Here is a 22,274-nt window from a genome sequence, read left to right as displayed (position 1 = left end):
TATAAATAAATGACATAATTTGCCCCGCTGTAGTTAGCCCATCCAGACAGCCCTGCAACACATGGCCTGTCAAGGCAGCAGCCCAGGCAGGTCTCCAGGATGGAGGGGGGAGGTTGCTTAGAGGTCACACTGGGCTGGTGTGGGGACGGTTAGATGTTTTTTTTTTATTATTTATTTTAGGCATGGTAAAGTAAACAATCCCTTGTTTTTGTTGGGTACGGTAACCCTGGTCAGAGTCCAGCTTGTGTATTTTCTTTTATAGAGTGGGTTAGTGGTTGTTAGTGGGGGTGAAGTATACATTACTTCAAGCCTGAAGATTGTGTTGGGGGTGTGTTGAGTGGGTGTGGTTGATGGCTGGTTGAAGCAGCCTCACCTGGCCAGAGTCACACTGCACACTGATTGGACTCTGGGGCTGGGTGAGGCTGCACACCTGTTGCACATTGAGTAATCAATGTGCACAGGTTCAGCCAGCCATCACCACACACACTCAGGGAGATCTCCTACATGGCAACATGGAGCACTGTCTTCATGTCTCATTGTCTACAATAAACTGGCTCTCAACATTAACACCTTGTGTCTACGTGTCATTACAACAACAGTTAAAGTGATGTTTGGAATGAAGTCACACTATGGGAACTATGGGATCTGGATATGTGTTTGGGTAGTGGGACCATGTCAGTCATAAGACTTAGGCCACGTTTACGTGATGAATAGAACAGAACAGAAGACGCAAAAGTGGCGTCGCATCTTCACTTTTTATTCCGCGTTTAGACACACGTTTTCGGGAGGAAATCTGCGTGCATACGGTGACGCAGAAGTGTGTGGAATTTGATTGGGTATGCATGCCAGGCGGCTAGGTGGTGCTGTGATACACTATCACACAACACCGCCATGTCTGAGCGCATTACAGATCCCTCTGTTCAGTAATACTATCTGTACATATCCTGTACATTTCATGGAAAGACTCCTGTAAGTTTATTAGAGCTGCCAGAGCAGCTTGAAGGTCCGACGCATGGAAATAATCCAACATGTTTGTTTATTTCCCTGTACTGGCGCATGTATGTGACGTAAATACGTACACGACGTGAGCAGATCTGAGCAGAGTTTTGCGTCTTGGCAGTGTAGACGGAAACGCTACGGCGGAGCGTATTCAAGTTTTCCACTCTGGAGGGTGGTTTCAGATTTTTGCGTTTTTAAGCCCCAAAAACGCCGTCACCGTCTAAATGAAAGGCTCTTTTTTAGGTTGTTTTGACCCGCAAGCGCCTTATTTAGTCTCTTGACCTCAGGGTTCAGAGGATAGCCTCGCATTAGTGGTGGATTTCATGATTCGTTTGAATTAATCAGTTCGCGTAGGTCAGTTCGCCAAGAAGAGTCGTTCATTCGTTCGTTCGTTCGTTCGCATTTCCGGTAGCGGTGAATCATGATTCTCAGTCACTGAGTCGGTCAGACTCAGCTCCTCCCTCGTTCTCGTTCTCAAACGAATCACGATCGTGCAATGATGCATATGGTCATCAATCAACACAACATTAACTAACTTTAATTAACTGCCCGGCTGACTCTTGTGACTTCTCAGTCCTCGAGTCTTCACCGCTAAACACAGTCAGTGAACGAACGGCGACTCAGACTCAGCGACTAGTGGGTGGAGCTGGGAGTCGAGTCTCGGCGAACGAACGAGACGAACGAGAGCGGCGAATCAGGTCGGTTCGTTCGTTTTAAAGAGTCATTCGTTCGAACTGATTCGTTCGCGAACGAGCCACCACTACCTCGCATCATAGAGCCAGAGTGTCATGGAGATGAGAGGTGGTGGAGTGCCCGGTTCAGGTAGTGATGAGGGAAGTTGGGGAGCCAATGGGCAGGCAGACAACTTGACAGGCGCTAGGACCCTGGGGAAGCCGTGGTCCTCAGGGTCCTAGCGCCTGTCAAGTTGGAGTTATCATGGTCAGCTCGAGTAGGAGGCCAATACAACCGGCCAACTGAAGACCAGACGGCCATTTTCCAGGGACAGTCCCCCTTTTAAAAATAGGATTTTTAATATATATGAATATAATTTAAAGGTTCTAGCTTGCTCATGAATATTCATTTATAGACAGTGGGTGATTAGTCTTTAGTTTATCTAATGGGCTGTGATGCGGCTCCGCTAATCAAGGGGTCTATCTATGGACTTTATACCATTAACAGACAATAGTCTATAATAAGCAATATTATAATCTATAAGCTATCATTACAGTATTTTTCAATCAAATTGTGGATGAAAAACTAAGCTTTGAGCCTATTCTGAAGGGATTATCTTGCAATCTTCAAAAAGACTACTAATTTCAAAGTCAACTTTGAATTAATTCAACACATTTGCCTGTTTGGATTTGGATGACCAGGGACTTAAAGGATTCATGTGATATTGTTTGGAATTTTGAGGAGCCAATCCCAGTATTGTGTTATGTAGTGTAGGCCTACTCTATATTTGAGACTATCACTTCAGGAGAGTATACTAGTTCAGTATGAGAGCGACATGAAAGGACCTTCAAGGTGTTTTAAAACAACTCTGTTTTTCAGGTCATCCAATTGCACTGACATCATCTAACCAGCAGACGGTTCTAATATGCGACAAAACCAATGTTATGTCAAATCATTTGGTTTGATAATCTCAAGACGCTTAAATGATTAATGTAGGCATAAAGCCTGAATCAGCCTTTTAACATTTCTTTATGACTGCAAATGTTGATTTTAAAGGTTGAGAAGAATATTAAGGAGAAAAAGACAGTGAACAGTATAGTATATGTAAGGTAATCATTTATAATTATTATATAATTATAAACTATGACTGGCCGAAACAACTTTCGGCCAATCATGTTTTACAGTGATAGGGACCCATTTTTGGAATGATTTACCAACGGATATAAAAACACAAACTCAACTGAAAACATTTAATAGAAAGGTGGAATACTGGCTGAAAGAAAACCATGTAACCACTGAGTCAGGACCATAAACGCAGGAGCAGATGCACACACATGTACACACTCTGTTGTCCTTGTTGTAATGTGTTGTCTGTGCCAGATGCCTGGCTGGTCGCCATGGCTGCCAGGGCTCAGCCCGCGGGGTGGGGTCTGGGAGCTAAACACGTAGCGGCCCGGGCCCCTCACTGTGGGGGTGGGTGTAGGTGAGCGGGGCGGGGTCTGGGTAGTGGCCCAGGCCCCTCACTGTGGGGGTCTGGGTAGTGGCCCCTCACTGTGGGGGTCTGGGTAGTGGCCCAGGCCCCTCACTGTGGGGGTCTGGGTAGTGGCCCGGGCCCCTCACTGTGGGGGTCTGGGTAGGGGCCCCTCACTGTGGGGGTCTGGGTAGGTGAGCGGGGCGGGGTCTCGGTAGTGGCCCGGGCCCCTCACTGTGGGGGTGGGTGTAGGTGAGTGGGGCGGGGTCTGGGTAAGGGCCCGGGCCCCTCACTGTGGGGGTCTGGGTAGTGGCCCCTCACTGTGGGGGTGTGGGTAGCGGCCCGGGCCCCTCACTGTGGGGGATAGATGAATGACACCGGGCCCCTCACTGTGGGGACCCGCTCACCTACACCCACCCCCACAGTGAGGGGCCCGGGCCCCTACCCAGACCCCGCCCCGCTCACCTACACCCACCCCCACAGTGAGGGGCCCGGGCCCCTCACTGTGGGGGTGGGTGTAGGTGAGCGGGTGCGAGCGGCTGGGTGTTTGCGGTTTGTGTTGTTATGTGATGTGCTGTTCTGTGATGTTCTTTATGTCTTTAAGTTTATGCACACATGCAAACAGAACACTGCTCATGGAATGTTGACATGAATCTGTGAAATGTTGATTTTAATATCTGCTGCATGAGTGTAACTCACACTATGTAGTTCTTTTAAGAATTATATTTGGATTATCTTCTTTAGAACGGCCTGACCTGGGACTGGGGTTGCAAATTAGCCAGCTGGCTAAACAACAGTGTTATAACACATCTACACACATTGTTATGGCATTGACTGTGATAACTAAGTAATAATGTGCGCTGCATTGTCCCTGACAAATAAACTAAAAATAAGTTTGATTCTACTTGTTACAGCCTTCTAGGGAGGTATCACACACACACACACACACACACACACACACACACACACACACACACACACACACACACACACACACACACACACATAATTAAACGTCTTTTCTGCTTTAACACAGCAGTCCAAAGGGCTGGCTAAATATATGAACATGTTTGGTTCCAGACCTACAGTTTGATAATGTCATCAATGCTGTGTATATATAGTTATATGAATGTGGCTTTAGGCCTGCATTTATCGTTTAAATCTCTTGAAATGATCAAACCAATTGATTTGATATAAGGTCAGTTTTGAAACACAGGTGAAAAGTGCACTATAGCACCATCTGCTGGTTAGATTATGTCATTGCAATTGGCTGACCTGAAAATCATGAATCCTTCATACAGTAGTTTTAAAACACCTTGAAGGTATTTTCATGTCACGCTCATACAAGTGATTCTCTCAAATATAGAGTAGGCTCACACTAAATAAAACAATACTGGGATTGGCTCCTCAAAATTCAAAACAATGCCACATGAATCCTTAAAGTCCCTGGTCATCAAAATCCAAACAGGCAAATGTGTTCATGAATTCAAATTGGACGTTAATTTGTCATCCATCAAAGATTGACAAAGAAAATATGCTATTTAATATGATAAAATGCTTTTACATGCTTTTAACAGCTTTTTTAGCACATCAGAGATCTTTCAAGGATTTAATGGGCGTGGCAGTTATTGGGTTAGAGCAGTTTGATTGACAGCTACAGGAACCAACCGGGTCTATTCTCCTGGCCTTCATCATTCTATATTGTCCATGATTAGACTCTGGCTCTATGACACTAGGCTATCCTTATGACCAACACGATCCCACTACCCAAACACATATCCAGATCCCATAGTTCCCGTAGTGTGACTTCATTCCAAGCATCACTTTAACTGTTATTGTAATGACATGTAGACACGTGTTAATGTTTGAAGCTGGTTTATTGTAGTTTGCAGACAATGAGACATGATGATAGTACTTTTGTGTATAATTTTCAAACCAGCCAAGCCAGACAGAGATAAAAGCCAACAGATACTTCTACAGATACTTATCTAGTCTTTACCATCTTCAACTCACAATCTCTACATTTTGAATTAAAGGATAGATGAATGACACAACTACCTCTTTTCATAAATAAGTTAATTTATTATATACTGAAGTAAATGTATCCTATATGCTATACTAGCACAAAATGTGGCCTGACACAATGCCCATAATGATAAAATGCAGAACCAGCCAGCTACCAGACACTCTGAGCTACAGCATTCAGAAGCTTCACTACTTAGGACGTCGTCGGAAACAGCAGCTATGCTCCCCAGTGAGGCCAAGTTAGGTGCAGCGAATTTGATTCTCTCTTGTGGAACTGTAGAAGTGCAACTTCTTCACTCCTTCTGTCTGACCTGCGGAAATATAAATATATAAAAAGGTTAATGAAAGTGGAGTAAAATACCTACAGCTGATTTCTGTCATTCACACTCCTAGACTGAGCATACTATTTAACTTTTATTTTCCCTAACAGGAAGATCAAACTTCTTCCTCTATTGTTTCAATCTGTTTGTAAATGTTAAAAAAAAGGCTTGATAAGGACCTGTTAATGGCTCTATAGCAGTGTTTCTCAACCTTTTTTGAGAAAACGCCCCCCTTACCTTACCCTGATCCTCTGGCGCCCCCCCCCCCCCCCCCCCCCCCTCCATTATTATTGTTGATTTTGTTTAAAAAATAATAATTGCGACACCCGTGGGTAGGCTATATCCGTTACCAACTCCACTCCAACTCGTGCTACATTGCTTGAATAAAAAACTTCTGTGCCGTTTTGGTTTCTTCTGGACAAGAAAATGTGTATTCAGAGTTTTATTAAAAGGTTTTATTATTGAGCTATTGAAGTTTAATACGTAACAGTGCTTGTGTACATTTGTATTGGTTATTGAACTGTTAACCCGCGAACTAGGGTTCAATATGTGCACGAAAGACTCCCTTTGTCTACGTGACGTTGCCTAGCAACGCTGCGCATGTGCAGCCTTTATGTCTCCGTTCTGAGTTCTGAGTAGCACGTTTAAGTTCGTGGCCAAATAGTAATTAAAGTAGTTTGTTACTATACAAGTTAAGCGCCTGTAACATCAGTGTTAAATGCGTATGTGACGGTTGGTGTGCGTACTTTATGAAAGTAAGTGTTTATCGGTTCGCAGACGTAATGAGCGACGTTGCAGTGGTCTACATGTAATGCGCAATTCGCATGCTAAGGGGAGTTAGCTTTATTCAGTCTTGTGTTGCCTTACTGTGTAATATGGATGAGATTCATGTTGCTTAGTGTAATGCCCCATCCAACCAGTGGAAGTCAGGGGGGGGGGGCGAAATAGTTTCTGAAGCACCACGCTGCTGCGATGAGGTGGGTTTGTTTATCGGCGTTACTATGGTGATCATGACGGCACTGAGCATAAAGTAAAAAGTAGATGAGACGATAGAGGGGTTAGAAAATATGAAGATATGCTTTTTTATTTCAGTTATCCTATTTTTGCACCGAAAATATTTGAAAACCATGTTTAAAAAGTTCAAAATAATGACCACTACTCAAGCAAAGTTGCCCCGTGTTCGTTCCCAGCGCCCCCCTAGGTTCTACGAACGCCCCCCAGGGGGCGCTGCCGCCCCCGTTGAGAAACCCTGCTCTATAGGCTGGACACCGACCTGTGAAACAGATGAAGTTAAGATGTTCTTCACAAGAGCGTTGCCTCCATGTGGAAGGTTCCACACTGGACACTCCCCCACAGGGGCTGGAATGGTGAGAGCCTTCGTCCCATTGGCTGAAGTCCATCAGGTCACCGGACATCCAAAACCAGGAGCTTCCTGAGAGGGACCTACCAACATGAAAGAGATTTAAGGGTTAGCTGGTTTGAAGAAAGAATAATGTGTCAAATATATTCAGCTCGTTATTTTCATGGTATTTCATAAGACAAAGTAATGGACAACCAGATGATCAAGGACTTGATTCCTGATAAACACTAAGGCTTGGCCAGTACCTGTGCAGGCCCACCCAGAGGTGGCTGGTTAGTGGGAAGGGGGCGCGAGCCACCAGCTCATCAATCATCTCCTGGTCTTCTGGGTCCCTGAGGCTCAGCAGGTCCCAGTGAGAGTCTCTGCAGTAGAGCAGGGAGTCTGACCAGCACAGCCGCGTCCCCACCAGAGTGATGTTCCTCCCCATCTCCTGAATGCTCATGGAGGGTGCAGCAGGCTCTGGGGAAACAATTGACAGTATAGAGTTGAGGGAGTTCTACTCTCAGCACTGCAAGTCTTCCTCTTCCTCTAAGTATCTGAGCAACACATCTAATCCCTACAGACTATTTACTATTAAAGGTTCTATCAGCGATGTTGGTTGACATCACTTCTGTTGGTATTTGAAGCGAGATCCCAAACAATCAGAGCCAGCTCGCCTCTCCCTTCCGTGTTTCGTGCATCCAGTAAAAACTATCATGAACGCAGCGCAAAACCCCACAACACACACCCCTTGTCGGTGATGGTTGGAATACTATTTATTTTGGTTTTGAGATGGTTGGTAGGACCATTTGTTTTGGTGTACGATCTCGGAGCACAGGCTGCCTGTGCTCAGAGATGCGTTTTTTTGACGGCCTGCTTATGGGGCGGGCAGCTAGCGGATCATGAGGAAAGATCAGATGAGTGTGATCATTTATGTTTCGGCCTAGAATCACTGATACAACCTTTAAGACACGTATCCTTGATTACAACAATCCCCTAAGCCCTGTTAATGCCCTGCTCTACCAGTTGAGCTACATAGGACCAGTAGCATTTGACCTTTGACAAATGATGGCTGACCAACAGTGGTACTGGTACACCCATCAACCTTTGATGATCATGTCATGATGGACTGGGTTCCTACCTCCGTACACTTTGACCTCACACAACGTCAAAGCATCTGTTACATCATCAGAGGGCTTGTAGAAGTTGATAAACCTTCCTTCCATTCCCCAACACATGACAGTCTGAGTCAAGCAGCCTGGGTCATCGTTGATGATGGCACACCTGAGGAAAAGAGACAGAGAGAGAAGATACAGTAGTCTCCAGGTGTACTTGAGCAGGGCACTGGTTGTGTTCACTTTTTTGGGGAGTATAATATTCTATGCTATTTAATAACTTACACTTTTATCCAAAGACATTTAAAAGCAGGTTGAGGTCATGAGAGATCAAACCCAGAAAGGTGGCAGTTGAACAGTATTGAGTGGAAATAGTTTAGGTGACCAAGTGATTCACCTTGAATTGTCATTGCCGTTGTTCGCCAGTGAATTCCCGATGACTATCTCCATGCCGTTGAGGTAATCCCTAAAGTCATTCCTATTAGTGACCTGGATCTCTGACACCCGGTACACACCAGGTAGCTCCAGCCTCCACCATGGTTTGGTGTCCGATCGCTGGGTATGGGTGCAGCTGTTGTGCTCCCACTGAGGGCTGCTGTTTCCATCAATGGCCCGTTCGGCCAGCCCGCCCCAGGCGGTTGTAGACTGAATAGCCGTGCCGCTCAACGCCACGTTAATGCGGGATGCAGCTTAATGGAGAGTGAAATCACAGATTAGTTTGTCAAGTTGCATTATAGTGTTCAAAACAAATTGAAATAATTGCCTGTGGATAACCTTTCATCAGCCCCTAGTTGGGGCACATAGAAATACCTGAACATCCAGGGGACTTCAACAGGAGGACCATAACACCTGGTGATGAGAAAATACTATTTAATCAATAAAATAAATATTTAAACTATTTTCAGCTGATATTAACAAGCATATATCTGTGCATCTACTGTATCAATTAAACTATCTTACGCACACCGACGATCACATAAACAAAGGAGGTCAGCTGTCAAAAGTTATGGCAGGTTCATTTTCAATAATTACATATAATGAACTGGATAATGATAAATACTGTAGTGCTGTGTGGGAAACCTACCAATGCAACTGCAGATGAGATGACTGGCCCCCATGGTTCTGGAGAAACAACATAGTCAGACAATATATAATACTAGCTACTAGGTTTACATTCCTTCATATTAACATTCTGTTAAAAATTGCAAAGGAATATATACTTTGAGATGGAGCTATAAGTAATTGACATATGACATTCATCTCAGGAGTCCAACAATGAGGAGTCTACCATTACAGAGCTAAACAATACAATCCTAAAATAGTTATCTCACCGGCAGTCGGTAGGTCCTTCTGCCGTGAATGAAGCGTCTGCATCGAGGACCAGCACCTGATAAACTTGGATTTGCATTAGTTTATGCAAATGCTCTTGTCTGCAAATCCTACTGCTTAAGCACTTACTGTGAGAGTGAGTATAGGGTTCTCTGCAGGAAAGGAAAGGTAAGGTAAATTTGATAGTCTTTAAGGCAAAACACAAAAAAACCTTGGGTCCCAGAAATGCTTGTACTAATACACAATGTATCGTCAGGACATATCCCTTTAATGGTACCACTAAAACACAATGTCTAGGGTCGTGGTTTTCAATGGATCCTGGGAGGGTCGGGTTAAGCACCACCTCCACCGAGAGTCGTGGGTGTGGGTGATATGCTGTGTGTTTCGTGGGTGTTTTGTGCGGTTTAAATAAAGGCAACTCTCGGGTTCGTGTGGTATATGGGGCACAAGATGTATTGTTGAGAGGGCACTGCTTGCAACAATATAATAAGCAGACTTTATTTTGAGATGTTGAGATGAGTCAATGAGTTGCTTTATTTACTAGCTTGTCTTTCAGCACCTCTGCAATTCAATATGCAAAAATATAAAATGGGATAGAAAGATCTGGTTGTACTTCTACCTTCATGTATTCATTACAAATTAGTAAATAAGTATAATTTTGGAGTTTTGGAGATTTTGGAGAGTTTAGAATTAGAATTGTCCAATTGCATGTAATTCTTCGTAAAACATTTATTTTTCAAACTTCAGTTTTTTCCTATTACACTCATGAATAAACAAGATATCAGATGTGTATCTTACTTCAAGATGATTATGGCCCCACTGCTGCATACCTTGCCCAGATCTGTCTCTACAGATCACTTTTCACTTTTTTCCGCATCGGCTCTAGGATAGGAAGAACAACCAAATTACATGATAAAGGATGCAGATAGGATGAAAACATTGCTAGCAGCTGCTCCCCTTCCACAGGGACGTTGGAAGGGCATTGAACATTTGCAATTGTTATTTGGATAGGCCCACACTGACTACCGTGACATTGCTAGTTTGAATGCCTGACCCCACCGGACACGGTGAATGCAGTGAGCCATCGCAACCCACAGTTGACTTTGTGTGAGACAGGTCAACGTGTTGCATGAAGGATCATGGGAAAGCTCTCTGTGTGTTATATTGTTGTGTGATGAAGGGAAAAATAGAAAAATAGACACATCTGTCTCCACTAAATCTTTTTTGTTCCTTTAAAATGGGTTTCATGTGGACAGAGCGAACCCCTTGTTATGTCTGATGCCTCGTAGTTTTATGTTTTAATACAGACATTCTACATTATACCTGTAAGTGAAACATTTTAAAAATAATAAAAAAAATTGTGGACAAACTTCATCTTATTGTGTTGTAAATTAAACATGTCTTCAATAAACGACTATTCGGAATGTATTTGAAATCTTTGTGAATTAAAAGTGTATTCCCCTCACATGAGGAGCTATAGCTCTGCAGGTCAATGAAGGCGGCTAACAGGAAGTTAATGCTCACCCAGCGAACACCCCTTCTGGACACACAATTATGAATTTTGAATCAAACAACTCGTCTGAATCCGGATAAGACAGACAAATGCCAATTTAAAGATATCTTGGCATATCCCTTTAATGGTATCACTGACAACACATAGTCTAAGGTCGTGTTTTGCCACTGCTGGCATTATCATGCTGATAATTTAACAGACTTCCCTTGGATTTGTTGAGATTTCAATGAGTTGTTTTAATTACCAGCTAGGGCCTTGTCTTTCTCTGTCTGCCTCTGTCCCTTCCTCTGCAATTTGGTATGCAAAATTATTCAATGGGAAATAAATACATGGTTGTATTTCTTCCTCCATATATTCATTATAAATTCATAATATTATTTGGAATTATAATTGTCCAATTATATGTTATTCTAAGTAAAACATTTATTTTTCAAACTTCAGCTTTGATTTACATGTGAAGGGCTAATAACAGTTGTCCTCATGAGTAAATTCGATATCAGATGTGTATCTTACTTCAAAATGATTATGGCCCCCTTGCTGCGTACCTTGCCCAGACGTCTGTCTCTACAGATCACTTTTCACTTTTTTTCTCACACTTTTTTTTTTATCGGCTCTAGGATAGGAAGTGAAACCAAATGACATGATAAAGTATGCAGATAGGAAGGAATCATTGCTAGCAGCTGCTCCCGTTCCACAGGGACGTTCCAAGAGCATTGGACATTTGCAATCGGTATTTGGATAGGCCCACACTGACTACTGGGCCGTGACATTGTTAGTTTGAATGCCTGACCCCACCTGACGCCGCAAACGCAGTGAGCCATCGCAAGCCACAATTGACTTTGTGTGAGACAGGTCTCTGTGTGTTATATTGTTGTGTGATGAAGGGAAAAATAGACACATGTCTGTCTCCACTAAATCTTTTTTGTTCCTTTAAAATGGGTTTCACGTGGACAGAGCGAACCCCTTGTTATGTCTGACGCCTCGTGGTTTTATGTTTTAATGCAGACATTTTACATATTATACCTGTAAGTGAAACATTTAAAAAATAATAAAAAATAATTGTTTGTAGACAAGCTTCATCTTGCTGTGTTGTAAATTATAAGTGTTTTTAATAAACGACCATCCGGAATGTATTTTAAATCTTTGTAAATCAAAAGTATATTCCCCTCACATGCAAGTCAATGAAGGCGGCTAATGGTAAGCTAATTCTCACACAGCGAACACCCCTTCTGGAAACACACTTATGAATTTGAGGAGCAGAGCGGCTGAAGGCTCTGCTCCTCGTGGTGGGGAGACGGGCAGAGGGGACAGTGAGGTGAACAGAGCAGGAGGAGCAGAGCGGCTGAAGGCTCTGCTCCTCGTGGTGGGGACACGGGCAGAGGGGACAGTGAGGTGAACAGAGCAGGAGGAGCAGAGTGCACGGGAGGGAGGGGCCGTTTGAATGAGGTCTGTTAGGTATGTGGGGGCCAGGTTGTGGAAGGCTTTCAAGGTGTAGAGGAGGACATAACGACATCACATAGCGAGTGATGCTTCATGTGTACATTTTGTGAACGGCTGAAATACTTTTACTTTGAAGGAGTAAATTGTCTTCGCAGTATATCGTGTGAAAGGAGTGAGACGTGTTCTGAGAGTAACACTTTCTTTAAAGTTCAAAGATGAGAGGTGTGTGTGTGTGTGTGTGTGTGTGTCTCTACAGACCAGAGTCAGTGAGGGGTGAAGAGATGTCCACCCCTCCTCCTTGGTCATTTGGTACGACCCAGCCACACACTTTCTCCCAGAAGTGGACACCTGGAAGGTCAAAGGTCAAAAGGTAAAGGTGTCCATAAGCAAAATAAATCACTAGAAGTCAATACAGTCTAACAAAAACAAAGATAAACGTTAAATTGAAATATTCACAAAACATTTTAATTAGATTATTCTAGATATAGAAACAGTTGCTAAAATTCTCCCAACCATTTTAAAAACGTTAAAAGAGACTAAGAGATGAGATAAAACATTAGCTTTATACTTTAAGGAGGGAAGGAGGGAGAGAGAGAGGGAAGGAGGGTGAGAGGGAGAGTGAGAGAGGGAAGGAGGGAGAGGGAGAGAGAGAGGGAAGGAGGGCGAGAGGGAGGGAGGGAAAGACAGAGAGAGGGAGGGAGGAAGGGGGAGGGAGACAGAAAGGGGATAGTGGAAGAGAGGGAGTCAGAGTGAGGGAGGGAGGGAGGGCGAGAGTGAGAGAAAGAGGGACAAGAGAGACAAAGAGAGAGAGGTAGAGTGAGGGCGAGAGAGGGAGAAAAAAAGCTCAACCTTCGGGGCTAACATATGGTCAGAACAACATTGCTCATGAATAAAAAACTAATTCTTAACACATCGTACACAAAGATTGCACCTAACACCTCTAGTGACGTCACCATTCCCCTCGTCCCCCTCCTCCTCCTCATATCCGTCGTGTTTCGGGGTCGCTTTGGGCGGGGTCGTCTCCTCACCGCCGACCACCTGCAGCTCCTCCGTGCCTCCGGGGCAGAGGAGGCCGAGCCGGCGGGCGGCGCGCCCAGCCAGGGCCCTCTGCAGCTGGGCTAGGAGGGCCGGCAGGGTGCCCCTCTGGTCGTAGAGAACCAGCAGCACCTCTGACCTGGAACCACACAGCAGCAGCTGGAGGGGGGAGGGAGGAGGAGGGAGGGAGGGAGGGAGAAATAAAGAAAGAGAGAGCGAGGGAAGGAGGGAGAGAGGAAGGGTTCTCATGAGACTCAATCAAAGGACAATTGAAAACCAAACTGGGTGTGGTCTCAGCAGCCTCACCTGGTCTGAGTCTGATTGGACCCTGGGGCTGGGGGAGGCGACACACCTGTTGCTCGTTGACCAATCAGTGGTCAGCAGGTTAACGTACGCTCGCTCTGATCCACAGTGTTGTCCAATCACAGAGAGACGGGAGGAGAAGGGGGGGAGAGAGGCAGATGGGGGGGAGAGGGAGATGGGGGGGAGGGAGACGGGGGGAAGGGGGAGAGGGGGGGAGACGGGGAGGGAGAGGGGGAGGGGGGGAGAGGGAGAGACAGGGGAGGGAGAGGGGGCGGGAGGGACGAGACAGGGGGAGAGGGAGATGGGGGGGAGAGGGAGACGGGGGGAGAGACGGGGGGAGAGGAAGACGGGGGAGAGACGGCGGGAGAGAGGGAGACGGGGGGAGAGGGAGACGGGGAGAGAGAGAGAGACGGGGAGAGAGAGAGAGATGGGGAGAGAGAGTGAGAAGGAGAGAGAGAGAGAGGAAGACGAGGGGGAGAGGGACGGAGAGAGAGAGGAAGACGAGGGGGAGAGGGACGGAGAGAGAGACGGGGAGAGAGAGAGAGAGAGACACAGTGTGTGGTTTCTTTCTACAACGGACACAGAGACACTGAGGCACCCCCCCCCCCCCCTAACCAAAACCCAGAGAGGAGGTCCCAGAATAATATCAGAACATTTGTTGTTTTATTTAGCATTTCTGATTAACATATTATTATTATTATTAAGACACTTATGTAAGCATTATTTACTAATAAAACTAGAATGATGATGGGCTGAACACACGAGAACATTCAGTTGATCCACTGAGTTGTTTATTAACATTATGCTTCATTAACAAACACAACAGAAAAATAGACCCTTACATGTTCACAATAAACACAAGGACTAAAACAATAGAAGCTGCAGAAATTACAAATCATAAACAGGTGTGCACGTATCTTTAATAACTGAACATGTTCTGCTGCCGTTTGGTTCCCAACAGAACACCAGGAATCAATACTCAGTTTAAAGTAATTTACAACATGCAACATTATCCCATAGACCTCTTGGTTATTATGAATTATAAAATCTGCTTTGTATCAGGTTCCTTTGGCACTGAGCTGCTCTATTCACACTAACATTGAAGTAATGCATACTAGCCTTTCATGGCTCACAGTAAAACAAAAAATCTCTCTTAATCTCTTGTTGTTCCTAAGGTCAGTCTTAAACTGCAAAAGACCCGCCTTCTTTGCTGAAGGTTTAGTCAGTGTGTCTGACAGACACGGTCATAGCACTAGAGGAGCAAGTAAAGGACAGCTAGCTTTACCCAGACAGAGGTCCAATCTACTTCAATACCATAATTTACAGAACAATTTCATTATGGAATGAAATACCAAAAAAAACACGTTCTAGCAAATACAACTTTAAAAAGTCTGCAATAAAACCATGTGGTCCATATGTAATGTATATACATTTTTAATGTTCTCATTTCTTTTTTTGCCTTCATATCTTTTTAAAACTTTTTTATTTGTCTATTTTTATTTTTGTTTGTGTGTGTTTTTGTGAAAATTTAACCCAGGGTCTTTTTCGGCACATAAAATTAGCCCTCCAGACACTTTCTTTCGTTGATCAACGAATATAGAGCTTGCCCGGAGTAACGCTAACAGCCCAAATGGATTCCATATTATTGACATGGGGAACGCTTCCAATACTGCATTTTAACGACTAATATTGCTCAAAATAGCACCAAACCTCTGCAGTAGCATGACTAGGGTCCCTACACATAAAACGAAGCATCAACAACTTAGTTAGTTACACTTAGTTACCCGTGTCACACTGTCCCGAAATTGACCCCAGATGAACACACGATAAAGGAAATGTTCAAATTCAGCTCTGATTGTATAAACATCGGACCATTCGTGAAGGCATCTGAAGCCATCGTATGACCGCCGGTGGAGTTTCTCAGGCTCCGGCAGCAACTTCGTGAGTGGTGGCGAAATATTTGGCATGCCAAAGATTTGCCAGGACCTTTGCAAGGACCTTGCAAAGGTCCTGGCACCTTTGCAAGGACCTTGCAAAGGTTCATTTTCGTGTTGAATTTGTGTGTCCATTTTGCCCTTCGTGAGGCCATTGTGAGGGCATCTTGTCAAGTCGTGTCATCGGTGCCATCGCCTCACAAAGACAATGCGAAGGAAACAAAAAGCTGCCCGATTGTCTTAAGAAGGCACCACGACTACGTGAAGCCCTCGCAATGCCGTTGTGTAGCCGTCTTATTAGAGTTCGATGACATCGAGATGGGACCACGGTGTCGGCGAAGACAGCCGAATTTGAGTAGCTCAAGCGTTTCCGATGTGTCATGGTAACGTGGACATATAAAAGGCCAGCCTCAGAGCATCTTCCTCAGTCAGTCCTGAGCAACTCAGAGCAGAGCAGAGGCGTGTGTAACTCCCAAAGCTTCAATCACAATTAATCACAATTCAGATCCTGGTTATTAGGCCTATATGAAAATGATTATATAGATATTGTTTCGGCTATTTTGACCGTGGGTACAGCAGGCGAGGTCAGCTCGACTCGCTTCCAATAATTAAAAAAACTTGCAACTTCAAAAAATTATTGCATTTATTTTACAATTAAAAATGAACAAAACTGTCTTCTAAATTAAGGAAATAATACTGGGAAATGAATAAACCATTATAAGCAACGAGTGAACTTAATAAGCGGTGTAAATACTTTTTTCAACTACTGCCTCTTTCCCTTGACGTTTAGTTTTCACCTGACAAACACACACCAGATACCTGCGCGCAAAGCCTGCACACAGACCCTACAGGTAGCAAAAAGCAAAGCAGTCTCAGCATAAACAGTATTATATAATATCAGTCCTGCAACGGGTTGGGTACCCGCATAAAAGTTGCTAAAACGGGCGGATTGTGACGTCCGTTTTAGTCAACGATACGACACTTGACTCCCAGCTGAGAAGAGACCTCAGTCTGGTTCCAACAGCTGAAGAGACCTCAGTCTGGTTCCAACAGCTGAAGAAACCTCAGTCTGGTTCAACAGCTGATCATTTGTCAAACGTGGAGCGGGGGACTCCAGCGATGACACTGCGCTGCCTGAAGACTCTGCATAAATCCAGTGAAAGCCAACCAAGTGAGATTCTTTCGATGTTTTGGTGCGGATTTCATTTTGATCACAGATGACAGGTCGGATCTGGTGCTGAACTTTGCAGGTGCGGGCGGGTCTCAAAAAATGGATATGATTCATAAATAAACAAGTCAGACACCTTTTGACACCAGAAAATCAATAACCTCATTTGAACGGCTGCGACAGATATATTATATATATATATATATTATATATTTAAGCAATAGATCACGACAGTCTGTGGTATACGCTCATTATACCACAGTCAAGGGGCGGCGACCCCCTTCACTGTGGTATAATGACCGTATATCACTGACTGAAGTGATCTATTGCTTTTATAAAACGGTTACATAAATATGGCGAAATGAAAGTCATAGACACCCTCAATTTTGAAAAAGCTAGAAAGTCGGAAAAGCATTTTTTTTAACGAATACAAAAAAGTAGTTCCTCCTGGCTGCCGGCAAAGTGTACGGCGGTTGCTATGCAACACACTGTAGTGTCCTTCAGAGAGAAGGCTAGGCTAAAGACGGTAGCTTGGTTCGCTGGCAATTTAGCCTTCTATCGAGTTCACTCGAACTCGATAGTAGTAGTAGACTATTGCTTTACAACATTTCCACCCTCTCCAGCAATCAACATGTTTTTTAGGCTTCAGTGAACTACGCTATCGCTTTTATATATACATAAACAACAGTTAGAGTTAGGCGCGGAGTGATACTGAACTCTGTAAACTGAACGGGCGTCATAGCTGTGTGTATACGCTCAATATACAACGGTTGGGAACCAATCAGATCGCTTGATTTAGGCCCCCCGTTTTATAATGATTATTATATCAGATAGATAGATGATTATATGAAGGTGTTATAACAACGGGAGGTCACGTGACGCCTTTGTGACCTAGTTCAAACGCATCGTACCCTCAATACGACGTCTCGTGTGTGTGGTTCGGGGCCATCTTCGTGCAAAATTCCACATTTGGGTGGCCATCTGGTGTCAATTTCGTGACAGTGTGACACAGGCATTAATAAATTCTATAAAACCCTCACAGACAGAGCCCAACCCTCCTGAAAGAAAACGTGATATTATTATTAATGTTAAAGGTCCCATGGCATGACAATTTCATCCCTGACCTTGCCACGTGTCTCTTGAGCCAACCGCTCTGTGGCGCTCAGAGCTCCAGCGTGCTGCGAGGCTAACCCAAACACGGCCGCTAACCCGAACACGGCTGCTAGCTACTGCTACTGTGCCGACACACAAATGACACACTAACACAAACACGGCTGCAAGCCACCGCGCCGTGAGGCTGAGACACACACACACGCGCACAAACACACGCACACACACAGTGAGATACACACATGCACACACACAGTGAGATACACACACACACACACACACCCCAGTTGAGGGAAGTAAAAAACCTGACGAAAATGTATTTGACCAAGCCGGAGATCTGCACTGGCTGCCGGCACTACAGAATAGTTAAAACGCTAAGCTATGGGGGCAAGCTCTTTATCCGCTTTTGGGGCTTCTAAACACTAAACAGTGTGGCGAAACTTTGTGTTTTTGCAAGTTAACACTCACCGCAGATTACCCCGTTGACATATCCAGAGAGCCTTTACTAGCCGATAGCACAACGGATGCATGCACAGCCACTGTGGCTGGGAGCGCATCTGTTCTGCTATCGGCTCTAAGGGCTCTCGGTGCGAGGCTAACCCAAACACGGCCGCTAGCCACACACACAGTGAGATACACACACACACACAGTCAGACTAAGACACACACACAGACACACACACACACACACACACACTGTTATAATGTATGAATATCATTTTATGCAATATAGTCATGTAATACAATGCTGTAATGGAATCCATAGGGTACCTTTAATGCTGACAGATGACACAGAGCAAAATCATCTCCTCTACAGATACCATGTTTGCGATTGTCAATGCCGGTCATTTTATACACGACAGTCACTGCCCTCCAGAGGTTGTTTTGCGTAACATCCATCCAACAACACTGAAACCGGACGGAGGTACACACACACACACACACACACACACAGTCAGTCAGACCAAGACACACACACAGACACATACACACACTGTTATAATGTATGAATATAATTTAATGTAATATAGTCATATAATACAATGCTGTAATGGAATCCATAGGGTACCTTTAAGACAGTAATGGGCCTGTACCTTTAAGACAGTAATGGACCTGTACCTTTAAGACAGTAATGGGCTTGTACCTTTAAGACAGTAATGGGCCTGTACCTTTAAGACAGTAATGTGCCTTTACCTTTAAGACAGTAATTGGCCTGTACCTTTATGACAGTAATGTGCCTGTACCTTTAAGACAGAGGCCAGCCTGGACTGGTATTGCTGCTTACTGTTTAGGTTGTTGTTTAGGATGTTGTTTAGATTTCAGTCGTTCTTTGATTGAGTCTCACGGTTCTCATGAGACTCAATCGAAGGACGACTGGCTGAGTGACTGGCTGAGGCTGCACACCTGGTCTGAGTCTGATTGGACGCTGGGGATGGGGGAGGCGGCACACCTGTTGCTTGTTGACCAATCAGTGGTCAGCAGGTTAACGGACGCTCACACTGATCCACAGTGGGGTTAGTGTCTCTGTGTCTCCCCTCCCTCCCCCCTCCCTCTCTCTCTCCCTCCCTCCCTTCATCTCTCCCTCCCTCCCTCGGGAGAGAGGGAGAGAAGGAGAGAGAGTGTAGTCTCCGGTCATAAGTGGGGGCGGGACATTGTAGTGTCTGTGGTGTCTCAGAGGTTCTGGGTTTGATTCCCAATGCAATGTTCCCTCTGTGAGCCCAACCCTCTCCCTGTGATTGGACGACACTGTGGATCAGAGTGAGCGCCCGTTAACCTGCTGACCACTGATTGGTCAACAAGCAACAGGTGTACCGCCTCCCCCAGCCCCAGCATCCAATCAGAGATCCACTCAGGGACAGGTGAGACAGTCTCTCTCTCTCTCTCCCCCTTTCTCTCCATTTTCATTTTCCCTCCCTTTCTCTCTCCCACTTTCTCTCCATTTTCCCTCCCTTTTTTTCCCCACTCAGGGACAGGTGAGACAGTCTCTCTCTCTCTCTCCCCCTTTCTCTCCATTTTCATTTTCCCTCCCCCTCTCCCCACTCACACACTCACACTGTGGGTCAGAGTGAGCGGACGTGAGGCTGGTTCAACCGGATTGGTCAACGAGCAGCAGGTGTGCCGCCTCCCCCAGCCCCAGTTTGGTCTGGTGAGAACCACGAGACGAGACCATTGTAATCAAACCTGCTCTCCTCAACCTCCCACCCTCTCTCTCTCTCTCCCTCCCTCCCTCACTCCATTCATTGGGTGAGGGACCTTTTTTTTTTAAAACCCGCCTCTTCCTGTGTTTGAGTGACATCACAAGTGGGTGTGTCCTCCTAGACGTACGCTGGATAGGTCAGTCCACCAGCCTACCCGGTGGACCATAGCAAACCATGCTCATCTGTCTGTCACACAGCTAGGGGGACACGCCCACTTGTGATAGAGAGAGAGAGAGAGAGAGAGAGAGAGAGAAGAGGAGAGAGAGAGAGCGAGAGGGACAAGCAGAGAGAGAGAGACAAGAGGAGAGAGAGATTATTTTTATTTTTATTTTAAATGGACCTTTATTCCTAGTTCATTCTGTTTACAGTTTAAGTTTCGCTATTATCAAAACAAAATTACATCAAAGAAAAATTATACAAAAACTCAAACCAGAAAAACTAAGGGAAATAGATCAAAAATTTAGAAACAAAACGTTCTCTCTGACTGAACACAGCACATTTAGCACACCCCAAATGTTCACAAAGACTTCTGTCTTTTTTGTCAGTCTGTAAAACTCAAACTCCACCCTGAGCCGAGCTGCCAGCAGCCCGGTCAGCATCATAACCACGTCCTCTGACCCCGCACCCCTCACACGATTTTTCCTTGTTTTCCAAATAGCTAATTTGGCCAGTCCTGACATGAAATTAATAAGTGTGTGAACATTCTTTTTCTTTGCCGAGTAGTGTGGACCATAGATAAAAAGACAAAAAGAAAAAAGTTCTCCTAAACCCTGAAACCATGCCTGCAATTGCCTGAATAGTCTAGCCAGTCTGGAACACTGAATAAATAGATGGTATATTGTTTCTGTCTGTGAGCAAAAAGGACAGCCGTCCCCTGTGCCAGGATCGAGGTGCACCAGATACCTGTATGTAGCTATGGCCCCATGTACAATCCTCCACTGGAGGTCGCCTGTCCTTTTGTCAACAGGGGGTTTGTACAGGGACCGCCAACAGCCCCTCGGGGATGATCCGTCACCAAAAAACTCGGTCTACCTCGACACCTTCACCCCCACCAGGGAGCCTAAGTTTGAGACCTTCACGCTGATCTGATATATCTCTTTTTTCCCCAGAGACTCAAAGTCTCCCAACTCTGGGGTCTTAAGAGACAGCAGGATGTCCTCCTCATCCTGCCACTGTCCCACAGCAGGAGAGACAGTCAATGAAGGAAAGACATACTCATATTCATCATCCCATTGATCCGAGATAGTACGGTCTTCAGCGAATGCTGAAGACCGTATGCCGAATGCAGCTGAGGCAGGGAAGCACAAACCTCCTCCACCAACCTGAGCAGCAGTCTGTTAGATCTGATGTTGATCCGATCAGCCAAATGAGGGATGGAGGTCTTCATAAGAGGACCCAGCTTAACACAGCCAGCCTCTCTCAGTCTGGACCTCAGGCTGACAGAAACCAGAACCTGAGAAGTGATGAAATTATTCCCAAACAAGGGCTTCTCAAAAAGCCACATCCCTGGTGTCATCACAGCTTTCCGATGGGATGTAAAAACCTGCCACGCCTGTACCACAGACTGGTAAAAAGGTGTCAGACCAGTTAGATCCATGGACTGGGGCCGAAGCAGGAACAAGTGTTTATCATAGGCAAGGCAAGGCGACTTTATTTATATAGCACCTTTCATACACAAGGCAGACTCAAAGTGCTTCACACACAAACATTGTCACACAACAAAAGAAAACAATAGTTAAGTAAAAAGTAAAATAAAGGCAAAGTTTAAAAAACATTTTAGAAAGGCAGAGTTAAAAGAAATGCATTTTAAAAAGTGATAAAATAAAGGCAAAGTTACTAATAAAATAAAATAATGAATAAATAAATAAAATAGAAGCATTGTAGATTTAAGATTTAGCAGAAAGCTAAAGCAAACATAAAAGTCTTCAGTCTTGTTTTAAAAGCTGTCAGAGTTGGGGCAAGTCTTAAATCCTCAGGGAGTTTATTCCAGCTATCTGTTGCATAGTAACTAAATCCTGCTTCCCCATGTTTCGTGTTGACTCTGGGGATAATTAACAGATTGGTCTCAGAGGATCTTAGTGGCCTAGAAGGCTTATGTAGTGGAAGCATATCAGTTAAATATTTTGGCCCTAAACCATGTAGGGATTTATAGGTTCATCCTCATCCTCATCGTCGTCCGCTTATCCGGGGTCGGGTCGCGGGGGCAGCAGCTCAAGCAGGGGGCCCCAGACTTCCCTTTCCCGGGCCACATTGACCAGCTCTGACGGGGGGATCCCGAGGCCTTCCCAGGCCAGTGTTGAGAT

The 22,274-nt window shown here is 44.9% G+C and overlaps 2 protein-coding genes across 2 annotated transcripts in view; both read right to left on the bottom strand.

The window, feature by feature from the left end:
- Positions 1-22,274, bottom strand: part of LOC311338053 (uncharacterized protein) — a 156,948-nt gene that overhangs the window by 113,184 nt on the left and 21,490 nt on the right. The window lies entirely within an intron of this gene.
- LOC311338030 (uncharacterized protein) lies at positions 5,408-21,475 on the bottom strand (the record flags this gene model as incomplete). Its single annotated transcript, XM_084488949.1, has 9 exons — positions 5,408-5,478; positions 6,761-6,930; positions 7,093-7,306; positions 7,968-8,110; positions 8,339-8,630; positions 13,177-13,417; positions 13,565-13,592; positions 21,004-21,143; positions 21,281-21,475. The coding sequence occupies 9 exons, from the start codon at positions 21,473-21,475 to the stop codon at positions 5,408-5,410; spliced, it is 1,494 nt and encodes a 497-aa protein (XP_084345075.1).

This window comes from Micromesistius poutassou (genome assembly GCF_964030765.1).
Source record: "Micromesistius poutassou genome assembly, contig: SUPER_1_unloc_1, whole genome shotgun sequence".
Classification (NCBI taxonomy): domain Eukaryota; kingdom Metazoa; phylum Chordata; class Actinopteri; order Gadiformes; family Gadidae; genus Micromesistius; species Micromesistius poutassou.
Note: the sequence above shows the minus strand (reverse complement) of the source record. Positions and strands in the feature narration are given on the sequence as shown.